Raw genomic sequence first — 15430 nt, forward strand, 5'->3', positions numbered from 1 at the left:
GCAGATAGGGTGTCTCTGGGCGGAGGAGGGGGGAGGCAGTGGTATAAGGCAAGGGACTCCTGAGGTGGAGTGGGAACACAACTTCACTCAGGACTCAGAACAGACTAAAAGTGTGATCAGAAGAGCTGCGATAAAAATTCAACATTTCACTGAGGAATTTTGAGGATTTTTCTTGGCTTGAGACAAGTCATCACTGCTCTAATTCACAGAATTCTACAGTTTTTGTTTTATTTTTTAGTTTGTTTTGTTTGTCTTTTCTGCACCTGCAATGTCCTCCAAGGCAAAACATCTTAATTGGTCGGAGGGGAACATTCGGGGTCGACTAGCTGAAGAACTTTCCGATCCATCCAGACTTGCACGCAGCGACTCTAGAAATTGGCTATCCCCAACCGCTCCGTTGCACACATACACGTCCACTGCGGGAGTTGCTGTAGGCCAGTATGGGCACGCTACTGTGGACGTCTCCCTGGAAAATTCGACGTCTGGAAATAAATTGGGCGAGAATCCTCTTGGCATCGCCGGGGTCCTGTCTGTAGGTCAGGGAGGCAATAACAAACCGCAAAGCGGGCCACAGAAGCACCGTCGCGTCGCGGCCAACGCCAGGGAGCGCCGGAGGATGCACGGGCTTAACCATGCTTTTGACAAACTTAGGAGTGTTATACCGTCAATGGAGAACGAGAAGAAGCTATCCAAATACGACACACTCCAGATGGCACAGATATACATCAATGAACTGTCCGAGTTGTTAGACGGTGTGGTGCAGTCGGACTGTCGAGGACCGAGAGGGACCTGCATGTCTCAAGACTGCCTGAGACGGGAGAACTCGATTCAGGCGTTCTCACCTGACAGCCTGACGCGAACCGGCCTCGTATACGCGATGGAGCCATCCCAGCCTCCCATACACCTGATGGGAGATGCCCGTGACGCCGAAGACACTGTCGGGCGTTTGCTCATACTGTCCACTTCCAAATCGGATTTTTCGAAGGACAAGAACGAATGTGGAGGGTCCAACGGCAGCGATGGTGAATCTTCGCTCTTAAGTGATGCCGAGGACGGTCACGGCTTGACTCACTGACAGAAAGGCCATTTTCAGTGACTTTAAATGCACAAAAATAGAACAAAACTTTAAAATGAATCTGTCTGTGTTATAGTAGACAAAATAAACCAAATAGATACTGTAGAGATCTCTGAGGTTAGTTCACATTATCACATAAATCCGTCAATGGCTTAAAATGCAGTGCAAAACTCCACATCCTTTGAAATGTCTGGATATCTTGATTTAGTATAAATACTCTCATGAATAACCAGGCTCTTTAGTTGCACTTTATTGGCCTCACCATAGTCCAAACCTTAATATAGTCTTTTCTTTTGAAAGTAATGTCTATGGTCATGAACTGTTTCAAAATGAGCTATTTATGTATTTTATTGAGTTGAGTGTCTTTATGTCAAATCAATGAGTTGTTGAATAAAGTAAATCTCATTTTGTATTCATGTCTATCTCTTTTAAACATGTGCTTTACCATAGTGTGTGTCCAGTAGCAGACATATAGGAAGGTCAGGACACTCCTCACCAGTCACCACACAAACATATTAATTAATTTCTTATATCAATTAATTGTTATTTACAACATTGTACATAGTTGTATTTTTTTATTATAATAGGTCACAGAGCATTGTTCTATAGTTTTTATTTCCCCTAGTCACATGTCAAAGTTTTTCGGATAAAAGGTGCCATCTGAATCTGTTCTTTCTGTGGGGAGAGTAGGTTGGATCTGGAACTTGGCCAGGTCTTTGAACAGGATGTTTGCGAGTGTTTGTTTGAAGTTGACAGGGATCTCGGAGGTGGTGGTGATAACGTGAGCGCCTCCTTCTACCACACTCCTCGCCCTCTCCCCCTCCTCCTCTCCCTCCTCCTCCTCCACCACCCTCTCCTCTAGTGTCCTGACCAGAGTTCTTCTCTGCGCTGGAGGAGGAGGAAGAGGAGGAGGAGGTGGATGGTCCGCCACTCTGCTGTAGACACAATCCTGCTCCTGGCTGCTTGGCGCCTCCTCGTAACTGTCCTCAAGACCGCTCAGCTTAGAGTAAACCAGAGAATCGTCGTTGGGGTGGTGGCCAGAGTCACTCCCGATGGAGCTGTACCTCTCCTCCTCGCTATCGTCCCTGCTGTCGCTGGACGGCAGGCTCGGGAGCATGCTGAGCGGCATCTTGGGCAGTTTGGGCTGGGCCCTCGGCTTTGGCTGCATCTCGATGACGGAGTAAAGGTCCTTGTGAGAGCTGGCGGGTGGCGGTTGGGGTCTCGCGGGGAGCTCTGGCAGGGAGATGTTCCAGCGTGACTGCGCCGCGGGCGCCATCGACCCCCTGGACTTGTCGAACGATGGGGGTTTGGGGATAAGCGGCAGAGCCACAGGCTCTGGGGGTGGGGCTGGCCTGGGGTCCAGTCGTCCGCTTTGACGGGCGATGGCCTCCTCCATGGCCCGGTAAATTTCCGGCCCTTGCTTTGATAAGAAAGTAAAGTGGCCCTCTCCAGATTCGGAGCGCCTGCCTGCCTCTATTGTAACACCTCCCTCCTAGGGGAAACATAGAGGTCAGGGGATCTTTTCAACTCCTCTGACAACTCCACAATTATATTTCTATTCATGTACATCTTTTTGTTTATGTAAAGCACACTGAATGACCTCTGTGTATGAAATGCGCTATATAAATTAACTTGACTTGACTTGACATAAACAAACAGTCATACCTTTAAAGTCCCAAATCTGCGCAAGAGTCGGTAGGGCCAGCAATAGATGGTCTTTGAAGTCTCAAGGTCCAGGAGAGACAGGGAGTCTGTGCCAGGACAGAGAGCATAGCTGCCTGCCAAACGACACCGCGTCGCAGCCTCTGTCTGTTGAACTTTGACCTGATACTGACCTGGGGAAAGAGAGCAGTGCGGCCAGTTGTCAGAGGGATGAAGAAGACAAAACAGATTGCACAGGAATGATCAGGTCTCGGTAAGCCCAAAGTTGCAGCGAACGCCGGTAATGAATCTTACAGCACAATGATAGACACAGAATGATGCCATAGATATGGGCACAACACATGACTAGAAATACACTCCCATATCTACAGACACTGTGACCTACAGCAGCACGGAGTGGGTGCCTCGTGCAACCAGTCACCTGATCATGATATGCCAAATTAATGATTTCAATTAATGCACGCTCAATTCATGCACGCCATAGTACATGTTTGCAGCTTCAAGTGTCTTGTCAAAAAGCTTAGAGAAAGTTCAGTTTGAGAAGACAAGTGAAATAAGCTACATGCAGTATGTGGCATGTAGCCCTACATTTATATACATTTCTCAGCCATGGCAACATTGAAAAAAAAGTGTGAGGTGAGCATGCTGTAAATAGCATTATTTAGGCTAACGCAGGAACTATAAAAACACACACTTCTAACAACTCCATTAATTCCTCTTTAATTGACTGATGTTAAATGTGGAGAGGATGTTGACATCAAAGGAATATCACCATCATATTTTCCACTGTAGGCTATTTAGAAATATCCGGTTACTCAAGACAGAGATGTGTCAAACGTACAAGTGATTATTATCTAGCTGGATTCGTTTCCAACAAAATTGTATCTTTTTTTTACCTGACTTCCAACTTGAATAGAGTTCGTTTTCTGCCATGGATGTGTCTTCTTTGAGTGTTTTCCTTGCATCTGAAGTCCCATCATTTTTCTGTGAATGCATGGAGTTGATAACTGCTTACCAAGATAAGCTGAAGCACATCCTCTTTCGCTGCTGTACCCTATCAGTATTTTTATGGAGAACGGCCAAGCTGGTCATTTCTCAAGACAAGAGCTAGATGAGGAAGTAAAATGGTTGGCTATCTCAACTTCCCCTATTCATATCAGACGCCTTTTGTAAAATAACAGAACCCTTAAAATCTAATCTATTCCCACTGCCGCAACCTTTAATTGGCAAACGTTAAAACGATAGATAGGCTGTACCATGACCACCACCCCACATGTTAATGTTTAAAGAGAATTCTGAATGGTAGCCTACACCACGACACACAATTCAATACACCCACAATTATAGATCACTTGGTCATTAACCCCACACAAGGCTATCAATAAATATATAGAAGAGAGGACATATAGGCCTTGTTTGCCTACCGGAAATGCCAGTTCACAAAGAGTCTGAATCCAGCCTTTGACCATCGGCGTGGCGATGGTGTAGGTGCGCTGAGCGGTGTTCAGGTCGAAGGCGCCGAAGTCGGTCGGGCAGCTCTCCTCCGGGGCGAGGACAATGCTAAGGCAGTCAGAGAGACGGATGACTCGCTTCTCCATCTTCTTCAGGCCCGGAGGCCTGGCTGAACTGGAGAAGCTCAGCGGCCCATCCCGCACATCATACAGCTCTATCCGGCCGATGCCAGAAGAACTGGGCTGGAAAAGTATCATCCAAGTCCTTTTCCAAAACTTCTGTTAAAGGCATAACCCACACACAGACAGCCAGATTAAAGTCAAATCATGTAAAAGGAAATAACAAGGTATTGATAAATTTTGTTCATCGCCGCACTAAGTAGTTTCTCCAAACGGACCGAAGAACCAGCCAGCCGAAGGGGGGGGGGGGGGGGGGGGGGGCAGCAGAACACCCGTTTGGTCTCCGAACACATGCATGATTCATGCTCATTAAATTGAGGCAATTCAAATCCAATCACAGGAGGGGTTTATAATGTCTGCCTTCCTCCTTTTGCATTATTAATCGTGTAGCAATAACACTGCAGAGCCTTGAGATTAGTCTCCAAGTAAAGGAGCATTAATTAATCCTCAGTTATTATTTTCCTCACAAAGCACCAAAGTTGGCTCACACACCCTTACTAGGTACATGAATTAATGTAGTCAACACAAGACGGAAGTCACCGATGCATTGCAAGAGCTGTTAAGTCACTGAAGCCACCATCCATATTTCCACCCTCACCATATGCGTTCAATACATCTACACGTAAGAGTAAGTATCTACCCACCTTTCCAAATTTCATTCCTTGAATCATTACCAGGCCTTCCTTTTCTACAACATCCATTGCTTGCCTGCTGTCGGTAACTTCAGCAAAGCGAAGAACAGAGGAAAACCACTTTGAATGGTCACCCATGCACAGCCCTCTTAAGCTGAGGGCTGAAGACACTGCAGAGATGTCTGAGCTTGCCTTGTCATGCACACACACACACTCACGCCTTTTCTTAGTGACTACCTCAGAAACTTTCCGTCACGTCTAATTGTGTAAGTCATGCTGATAGTGGAACAGATCATATCAGATTAGGTTACCAACGCCTACCAAGGACAGGAATCTATTAACAGCAGAAGAGGCACCACACATTGCTGTACTTAAAAACTTTATTTACATTTTATTAAGACAGCTTTTCATGAAGCCATAGGTAAGGACAAAAACACAATATGAAGATTAAAGAGATGTATTTTTTCACAATGTTTCACAGCCTGCGATGACTTGCACGGAGGTCAATAGCTTGGCGTTGCATATACACCACACCACACGACCTGAAACAAGCCACCCAAAATTACAAAACCGCAGTTTGCCCTAAAGACGAAACTGAAGTATATAACCCGTGTGACCATGATCCTGCACTGTACACAACAATTGGTCCAACACCAAAAATACTTTCTTGGTTTTGACCTTGAAGTATTCGACATGACTGCTGACAGAGCCGACTCAGAAGTCCATAGAACTGTGAGCCAGGTAGTCTTTGCGGCCAATGTTGGTGACCTGCTTGGTCTGCACGGCCTCCAGTTTGGGACAGTCTGTAATACGATGGCCCAGACCACCGCAGAACGTACAACCTCTTTCTCCTGAGGGGAACAAACAAACACTTTCTTTCAGACATATTCACAACAAACAAACAATAAAGACAGAAAATGAAAGACACTAACACGTTCTATAAGACATGCTGTACACCATATCTAACAGAGCAGGAGATATATATGTACTGACTTATAAACAAACAATCAAAAGAAATACTTTATACATGTCAGTGTAATTTCTCCAGGCAAACTCAGACTTACCTCCAATGTCGAGCATGGTTTCGTCCCCCGTCTGCAGAATCTGAAGAACTGGTGGGACTTTCTGCTTGGCTTCGATTAACAAGGCCTTTAGGTCCATGAGAACAGACTCATCTGTGTAAAAAAACACAATTGTGAGTGAGTGTCATCTCAAACTGTAGGGCCATCTGTGGTGAGAAACCTTCTATAGGTTTCTATACCAAATATAACAGTACAAGTGTATTTCTGGTGTAATGGAAATATTAGTCTGGGGCAGGCGTTTAACCACAACCTAACATGCGATCATTTTACTTACCGCAGCCCTTGTTGATAAATGTTGTTGCAATTCCAGTCTTCCCCGAACGTCCTGTTCTTCCTATTCTGTGCACTAGGAAACAGACAGGTACATTAATCACATGGCTTCAGCAGTTGACATTTTACAGAAAAACATGAAACGTGATCGTAACAGGTCTTCTGAATCTTTGAGTCATAAGGACCTACCATAGTTCTCAATCTCCTCTGGCATGTCATAGTTGACGACATGCTGTATGGCTGGGAAGTCCAGACCTTTGGAGGCGACGTCAGTGGCCACTAACACATCCTTCTTCCCCTCCTTAAATGCTTCAATGGCTTTGGTTCGCTCCTCTTGATCTGGAAGGCAGGGAAAAAGAAGCAATAGAATCTTAGCAAGACTAGTAACAGACAAAAAGAGAACAAGATGTTGGGAACAGGGAGAAGATATGTCAGAGCGCCACCTAGTGACACTCCACCACCTATTTACCTTTCCCTCCATGGATTGCAACAGCTTCCACGCCCTTTAGAAGAAGATACTCATGAATGGCATCCACATCAGCCTTTTTCTCAGCAAATATCAACACCTGTGAGAGGTGAAAAATAAAGAAATGTTAGGAGAGAGACATAGATCGAAAAGCTATGTTCAAGTGATGTTTTTGAGAAAGGAAGTCTTACTGGTGGAGGGGTTTTCTGCAGACACTCCAGAAGATAGACCATTTTCGCCTCTTCTTTCACATACTCCACTTCCTGTTAACAGATAAAGACATATTTTGGTCATTCTTTCCCCTTCGTTGCATCATGGTTTACTAGCATTTCCCCTTCGTTGCATCATGGTTTACTAGCATGCTAACCATCAGCCCTGTCTATTGTTTCCAGTCTGTTTTTTTTACTAGCGGCTAATGTTAGCTGGCCAAAACGGCAGAAGTGAACACTGACTGAAGTGATGTGCTTGGTTGTGCACATTTGTTGTGAACATTTGCATACTTCTGGGTATGCCTTTGTGAGGCTATATTACCATGGTTTCATGTACAACAGCACAGCACAAAACAACAGCACAGATAAGGTAAAACATGTCTGTGTTTGTGCTCACTAGAAACCCAGCCCATGACCTTGGAGAAACTAGAACTTTACGCTTCCAGTCGGGCAACAGGAGCACATCTATTCCAACAGGTATATAATCGCCCTCAACTGAATTTCTCACCTGAATGACGTCCAAGCTGGCAGCACCTGCTCGGCCCACATTAATAGTGATGGGCTTGACCAGTGCACTCTTGGCAAAGTTCTGAATCTTCTTGGGCATGGTAGCACTGAACAGCAAGGTTTGTCTTTGACCCTGAAAGTCAATCACATAAAAAATGTATTCAGGATATATTTGTTAAGACTTTCTTTATTAGGAAGCTGAAAAGTGTAAGAGCCCTCCCCCCTTTCAATGAATGCCCTGTTATTCATTCAACTCAACACCTACCTTGAAATAAGAGAAAATCGTTCGGATGTCCTCTTCAAAACCCATGTCAATCATTCTGTCAGCCTCGTCCAGGGCGAGGTATCGACAGATGTCCAAGCTTATCATCTTCTTCTGGAGCAGGTCCATGAGTCTACCTGGGGTGGCCACCATCATGTGCACTCCACTGTAATGAATAAAACACTTACATTTTACATTTATTCATCTAGCAGACGCTTATATCCTAAACGACTTACAAAAATTAGGAATAATATTCAAGCTACAATGCAGAGGAGACCTTAGGTAGGATTTTTTAAATACTACATCAAATACTTTTACTATAAGATGAGAGTGTAGAAGTTATAAGTAGTTGAGGAGAAAGCGGTAGAAGAAGGAGGTAGAGCAGGGAAGAAAGGGAAGTTCATGTTAGGTGTGTTAGGTTGTTAGAAGAGCAAACATTTAAATTCTGATTTAATGCTGATGCTGCTGCAAATTACATTTACTCATTTAGTCAGAGCAACACCCGGTGTAGTGTGGAAGTCATGATTGTATGAGTGCTCCCTGTGCACTGAACCAACCTGACCAAAGTGGTTTTAGCATTTTGCACAGCAAAGTTTACAAAGCCAATGAGAAACAGATTAAAGATGATGAGAAAATGCATCATTTTTAGTTGCATTCATCTAAACAAATTTATGTTATGTCTGAGCCAGGATTTTTATATTTTAGGAACCTCTGGTCCATGTAGTCACTAAGGCTTTTGTGGAGCTTCTACCTACAAAGAAACTTTGGCTCTGTCCTAGGTTGATTCGCATGGTTGGAGTGCAATTTGGTCAACTGTTGTTGTTTTAAATGTGCTATATAAATAAAGTGACTTGACTTTACCTGAAGACTTAGGGCCTGTGTACACCAATCATGTTTTTTGCGCTGATAGCACCCTCAACTTCATTTTTTAGAGCGCTTCGGTCAAGAGTTTACTGTCGCTAGGTTATGGTCATCGAGAGAGAAGTGACATTGACAAGCCCAGCGCAGTTCTAAAAGTTGAACAGATTTCAACTTTCAGTACTCTGAGTGCTGCGGAAGGAGGATTTGTAAAGACCCTTTCAAGAGAATTCCATTATCAGCATCATAGTTGGCCCCACAAGGCTTCCGTTTTAACATTCCATATGTTATCTTAATGCAGAGGAAGTAGATTGGGAACCAAATAGAATGTTCAAGCATTGTTTTTGTTTTTATTGTTGAAAGGGTCTATAGAAAACAGCTGCTGTCTGTGCAAAAAACGTGGACACAGGCCCTTAATGGGAAGACCTGAAGACTTACTGCTTGACCACCTCCATCTGCTCCTTGACAGACATGCCGCCAATGCACAGGGCAGTGCGCATCTGGGGTGCCCCCTCCTCCTCCAGGAGCTTGCAGTAGTACTCGATGATGCTGTGGGTCTGCCTGGCCAACTCTCTCTGCAAAGAGACACCACATTCACATTGATCTGTGTGATTCAACCTGGCTCTGCCTGGTGCAACAATCTGACACATCTGTCTGCTACAGGATCTAGCTATTTAATAGCCAAAACACTATCAACTCAATCATATGATGGAAGGTACAGCATTACTTTACTAAGCATGTGTTCATAGTAATAAAAGCATGGGTGCAGCACAGAAATCAAGAACATGAACACACACACACTCTCAAAAAAGAGAGTTTAAACTAATCTTATTGTAGACGATACTTACTGAAGGGCATATAATGAGGCCATAGGGTCCCTCACGCTTGTAGAATGGTAACCTCTTCTCCTGTTCTAGGCAGAACATTATTATGGGCAAAGTGAAGACCAGTGTTTTCCCCGAGCCAGTGAACGCAATGCCAATCATGTCTCGCCCAGAGAGACTACAAGCAAACACAAAAGGCCATATAAATTATATCATTCCAAATCGGTTGTCTGATCAGTTATTTCATTTATTTCATGTATTGCAGGAAGCACAAGAGTATGACTGTACTCACATGGTTGGGATCCCTTGGATTTGAATTGGTGTTGGGTGCACAATCCCCTTCTTTTTCAGTCCCTTCAAAATAGCTGCGAGTAGACACCACACACAAATCAGAATTTGAATTTGAACTCGGAATCGAACTCGGGTCCCAGTGGGCATTTGGACCTGAATGTGGTATTGACACTGTAGCCACTTGCACCACAATCACGTTACACCGCCCCCCCCCCCCCCGCCCCGCCATTACAGAAATCCAGAAATGTTTACATACATAGCATTTTTTTTAAAAACTTAAACCACAAAATTCGGTGACATGTGGCCCTTAAGATCTCTTACCCTGAGGGAATTTCATCTCCCTGAAGCTCTTGATTGGTAAAGGAACCGCTTCCCCGTCCACAAGAATGTGATACTTCTTCCTCACTCTATCATGCCTGGCTGGGGGCATAGCTAAGATGTACCGTGGGGGCTTCCAACTGCACAGGTGGCGGAATATACATCCCATTAACATACAACATTACACTTGACCATGGTTCAGCAAACATTACGAACAAGCCCCAAACTGAAGAATCTTTACCAACCTTGTCTTGATTGGGTCCTCATATGTGATGCCTTTAGCCATTTCCTTCACAGACATCAAAGCTGTAAAGACAATATGTATGACTCGGTTTGACAATCAGTCAGAGGAGAGTAAAACTAACACAAGATATGCGAGTGTGATTAGGAGTGATGAAGGTACAAAGTCACACTTACCTCTCCCTTCTGCTACACTCTCCAGAATCTTCTCTTCCTCTTTCAGCTGTTTTTCTTTGGCTGACTCTTTGCGAGCTGAAATAAAAAAAAGTCATTTACATCACTTTTCACACTCAATAAATTAAACTAGTGTCATTTCATAGAAAGTAATTATTGCTGAGATAATACTGAGTTGCTTCTTTAGTGTCCTCTTTAAATGTAATAGTTATTTTAAGTAAACTGTACACACTTGTATAGCCATCCTACAGGTTTAGTAAACAAAAGTATAAAAAAAAAAAAACATCTATCTGAAATGGGTTTTGCCAGTACAATGCACAAAAAACAGTGCTGATGTCATCTTACTTTTAGTTAGTTAGTCATCAAAAATAACCAGGCAAAGAATCTCAACACAATCAAAGAAGGCCTTGCTCTTCTGTACAGTAGGTCTTAACAGTGGGCAGGGGGCAGGCAAAGCATATCTGCACCTTCTGCCTTCTCCTTGAGGTGCTGGTGCTGGTCCAGCAGGCTTATGTTGGAGCGCGGGCCGAGCCCCTCATCCTCGTCCCTCTGCTCTCCCCCGCTCTCCTTGTTCTCCTCCTCCAGCAGCCCTTTGCCCCGCAGACGCTGGATCTTCTCCAGCTTCACCAGCACGCATACAGAGCAAATAAGAATTGGGTTTTGGAGCATGTTGACACACACAAAAGGAATTTGGTTCCAGTCATTGGTGTTTCTTTAACAGCAAAGACACATATATTATACAATATAATTTGGGGACATTGTTTATATTATTTAAAAGTAGGCCACAATATACAAGTAGTATGTACAGGACAGGCAATGTACATAATGTGTGGTGTCTTAAGTGCCAAGACATTATTCAGGTCAGCTATTTATGAGGGTGATAGTATGGGGATTGGGAAAGAAGAATGTAATGGTATATCAAATCTCTAGCTTTGTAATATGTCATTTGTAGCAATGATGGCTGGTGGGAAATTTGTAGCAATGACATTGGAAGAGGCAGCATGAGAATAGCATCTGAGGGTTTTAGATATTCTTTACCATCTGCTTTTTCCTCTCCTTGACTGGAATGTATGGCACGTAGCTTTCATCCTCTGAGCCGGACTTCTCGTCCTCGCCATAACTCCTCTGTTAAGGATGAAGCATAACCGATAGTTGTGCATTAACGTTACCATAAAGCAGGCCAACGTTACAAGGAGCTACTTTTTGTAACATTAACTGTTAGTATTAGCTAATCGGCTAGAAAACACATGAAACAAGTAGCATAGTAAAAGTTAATCTATAAAGGAAGCCACACATCAACTATTACATTACGTTACTTAAGGCGCAACTTGTTAAATTAATTGTTCGCTAACGTTAACGTAACAAACTTGCATAATCAGTTTATGTAGCACTGGCAACGGTTAGCTTGTAAAAGTTAGCTTGGTGGCTTTTTTGAAGTCGCGACAAATATCAACATTGTATCCACAGAGAATCAGACAAACACAGACCATGGACTAACGAGTAATACTGCGACATTGTTTAAAACTGAAATAAATAAGCAGCAGCAGAGCAACATACAACTAAAATAAAATTAGCAACATAGCTGTTAGCCATCACAATCAATAGCCATATAACGTTAGTTCTACCTTTTTAGCTCTGTTTTCAACTTCCATTTTGCGTTTGTAATCAGAGATGCGAATGAATTAAACCAGTGACTGATTCATATAACTTAGATGATATAAACGTCCCTGTGTATTTTGCAAATTAAACGAGTGGACACCTCATTTGTAGCAAAACCCTGCCTAACGTAGCACTCACGTTATCGCCTGTGTTTGTTTCGAAGTTTCTACGGATACCAGTGAGGACTATAAAACACGCGTTTTTCTGTAGGAGAGGTGTTTGAGAAGTTCCTGAAGTTCAGGTAAGAATAAGATCAATAAGATAATGTAAAATGGCATGTTATAACCAGTTAAATCGAACAGGACTATTATTGTTCTTAAATGCATTTATGATATCTAAAATGTGCTATGAAGGACCTAGGCAACTTTGTGTTTATTGAGCTTTACCTGAATAGAACAGTGTTGGAAATACTAAATTATAAATCTTAAAGTTCTGTTAAGACTGCACAACAAATCAATTTAATTTCAAGCAGAGGGACGTCTTACATACATCTGTCTGGATGCGTTCACTGGCCCAGTCTCCTGCCTCACTAGAGACTGAGGAAGCTGTAGTCAGCCAGTGTCCAGACAATTTCGGCAGCTGTCCAGACCTCAAACCTAACATCTTCATTTTTAAGATGGCCTGCATGTTCAAATGAAAGTGAGACCAAGACAGAGCCAGAAGAGCATCAGAACAGAGTCCCCTGTTGAGTTGGCTTTGGTGGGAAAGTCAGAACCCACTCTGGACTGCGGGCTAGTCATCTAGACTTTTTGTTGCCACAACTGAAGACCCACAGACTGATAGATCCAGTGGAGAACCTGGAGGAGAGGGTTTGTTTAAAATACAGTCAGCCCCTTGACCTCTTCTGCAGGGGTGACCAGAACTGTGTGTGAGACCACAAGGGTCACGACACACTCACCATCAGTGAGGCATATGCAGAAATGATAGTCTCAGTCTGTTGGTACAACTGCACCCTTTAAAAAGATGTCTCAGAACAGATTTGGCCGGGGGAAATTCAGGCCGGGGTTCAAGAGATTATTCAACACAGCTGATGCTCAGAAACCAAAAGCTGGAACATTTCACATTCTGAGGATCAACTACTCCTCCTACTGGTTGGTGTTTGTCTGAGAATGTGTATATTCGTGCAAACTAGGCCTACACCTAGATGATATTTAAAAAAATGTAAATTATAATAACTATTTTTTGGCCTGTAGGCATGCTTTGTACCATTTTTTGTTTATGGTAAAGGTATACTTGGGTTTGGAAACAAATAATACAATAATTGGGGGAACAAAGGTATTCAAATGTAAAACATAGTCCATACCTCCATGTTCAGTACATAGAGTTAAATTATTTGTATGACCTTAGTGAATGTAATAAACACATACATCAATAACACAATTCCCTGCATGCTATCAGTCTTCCTGAAATGAAAATCTACACCCTAATTCTCTCTGTTCTCCCTGTTGAAGCTAGAACAGTTGTGTACTACAGAGAATGAGAGAGAGAGGGAGAAAGAGAGAGAGAGAGAGGGAGAGGAGCAAAGACCATTACTGTCAGCTCCACAAACCATAAATTTGCAGTGTGCAGAATTTGCAGAATCTGACAGATGCAGGTGATTGATGGTCTGGGCATTAGCTGAAATAGATGGGCAAAACAGCTCTCTCCCTTCACACCACACACATATACAGGTATTGATACGTTGATAAAGCATAAATAGACCCTCTCAAAATTGTGGTATTGGACCACTTTCATTTTAGTCCCAAGACAGCATAAAGGGACTGAATGGGTACACACACACACACACACACACACAGTTCTACACCCCTTGCGATTCAAAAGCAAAGTGTGACAGAATTTCTTTACTGCAGAGGCACTGGCCTGCCACATATGTATATATATATACACTAGGGGTGTAACGGTTCATGTATTCGTATTGAACCGAAACGGTACGGGCGTCACGGTTCGGTGCATGAATTTACACGGAGAATACACGGTATAAAAATACATAAAACTCGTGTGCGGATTAATTAATGTCATGCGCAATTACTGTTAAGTAGCGAGAGTTACGGGAGTTCTTTAGCGACACCTAACGCTAATCTGTAGCCTCGCCTTAGCTCTGAAGCTCTGATTGGCGCCTATGTTTTTTTTTTGTCAGGTCGTCGGTCGAGTCCGTCAGTCATTAGCAGCACTAAGGTTAGACCTACAAGAGTTAGAGGATCCGCTGGTCTCTTTAAGATCGCAAGTTTGAGAACTTCAGTTACAGTAACGTTAGTACAGGCGAAAGAGTGGTGGATAAGATGAAATTGTGTGTCGGCGTTGTTCAGCATTGGGTATGTGAGTGGAAAAAATGCTACACATATTCGAAGCCATCACCCAGATGATGTAGGCTACCAATCACTGAAACGAGGGGAAAGAAACTTCCCGTGCGCTTCAGCAGCCTTTGGATACACATACAAATAGGGCCAAAACCTATGGCTTAAATTAAATGATTTCGTAATGACAGAAAGCTATGTAAATCGGGTGGTAATTACCTTTATGTTGGGGTAACTTGTAACTTCTCACATGAGGAGCTGGTAGTGTTAAGTGCATAGACAGTAAAATAAAGTGACAACGCTAACCAGGCTAATAAACAAACCATGCTACGGTGAGTTAACGTCAAAGGGCAAAGTCACGTGACTTCTAGTTGTAGTCTGTTTATGAAATGAAAGGAGCAATTTCGTTTTAAAAAAAAAGGCAAAATAGTGTGATATTTTCACAGTTAGTAGGCTAGATTATTACTTTACACACAATGAAAAATATTGAGGCAAATTGTAGACCCTTCCATATACAACTAAACACAGATGTTGAAGGTCTTGCTTAAGTGGATTTTTAAAAATCATTTTCTATGTAATTTGCACTTTCAGAAATAAGAGATGCTGTAGGCCTATTTTCAGTTTTATAGCTGATTGTCTTATTTTGTTTACAAGTTACAGATTGAGTCTGGGCACTTATTGTACTGTTTAGCCTACATCTTACACACTTCAGGCTGTTGCAGATAGCTCAGGGAAGAGACTGTATGACACTAGGTGGTACAGCCTGAGACATGTACAAAAAAAAATGCTTTCTGCATTTTTGTTTTGCTTTTCCCTCCATTGTACCGAACTCGTACCGAACCGTGATGTCCGAACCGAGGTATGAACCGAACCGTGACTTCTGTGTACCGTTACACCCCTAATATACACCTACACAAATCCTCACTACTGTAGTCAAGGGTATCAGGGATTTTGCCACACACATTTGTAATATTAC

The 15430-nt window shown here is 43.0% G+C and overlaps 3 protein-coding genes across 3 annotated transcripts; 1 reads left to right on the forward strand and 2 right to left on the reverse strand.

Moving 5' to 3' along the window:
- The first annotated feature begins 268 nt into the window (after positions 1-268).
- On the forward strand, positions 269-1133 carry atoh1b (atonal bHLH transcription factor 1b). Its single transcript, XM_076292681.1, has one exon. It carries the CDS (start codon positions 269-271, stop codon positions 1073-1075), a length of 807 nt encoding a protein of 268 aa, XP_076148796.1. The 3' UTR covers positions 1076-1133.
- A 529-nt stretch (positions 1134-1662) lies between these two features.
- Positions 1663-5175, reverse strand: dok3 (docking protein 3). Its single transcript, XM_076292873.1, has 5 exons — positions 5013-5175; positions 4162-4467; positions 3634-3721; positions 2741-2910; positions 1663-2567 (listed from the first exon to the last, which is right to left on the reverse strand). The coding sequence occupies exons 1-5, from the start codon at positions 5136-5138 to the stop codon at positions 1701-1703; spliced, it is 1557 nt and encodes a 518-aa protein (XP_076148988.1). The 5' UTR covers positions 5139-5175; the 3' UTR covers positions 1663-1700.
- A 191-nt stretch (positions 5176-5366) lies between these two features.
- On the reverse strand, positions 5367-12304 carry ddx41 (DEAD (Asp-Glu-Ala-Asp) box polypeptide 41). The gene is made up of 17 exons (XM_076291764.1): positions 12127-12304; positions 11540-11626; positions 10969-11122; positions 10505-10579; positions 10333-10393; positions 10091-10227; positions 9771-9843; positions 9503-9656; positions 9093-9229; positions 7800-7962; positions 7536-7667; positions 7010-7081; positions 6822-6918; positions 6542-6691; positions 6357-6428; positions 6065-6175; positions 5367-5851 (listed from the first exon to the last, which is right to left on the reverse strand). Exons 1-17 carry the CDS (start codon positions 12151-12153, stop codon positions 5715-5717), a joined length of 1839 nt encoding a protein of 612 aa, XP_076147879.1. The 5' UTR covers positions 12154-12304; the 3' UTR covers positions 5367-5714.
- Between the last annotated feature and the right edge of the window lie 3126 nt (positions 12305-15430).

Source organism: Alosa pseudoharengus, unplaced genomic scaffold, assembly GCF_046254945.1.
Source record: "Alosa pseudoharengus isolate Yale_2024_CS ecotype anadromous, Long Island Sound unplaced genomic scaffold, YU_APseudo_1.1 YU_APseudo_1.1_scf_19, whole genome shotgun sequence".
Lineage (NCBI taxonomy): Eukaryota > Metazoa > Chordata > Actinopteri > Clupeiformes > Clupeidae > Alosa > Alosa pseudoharengus.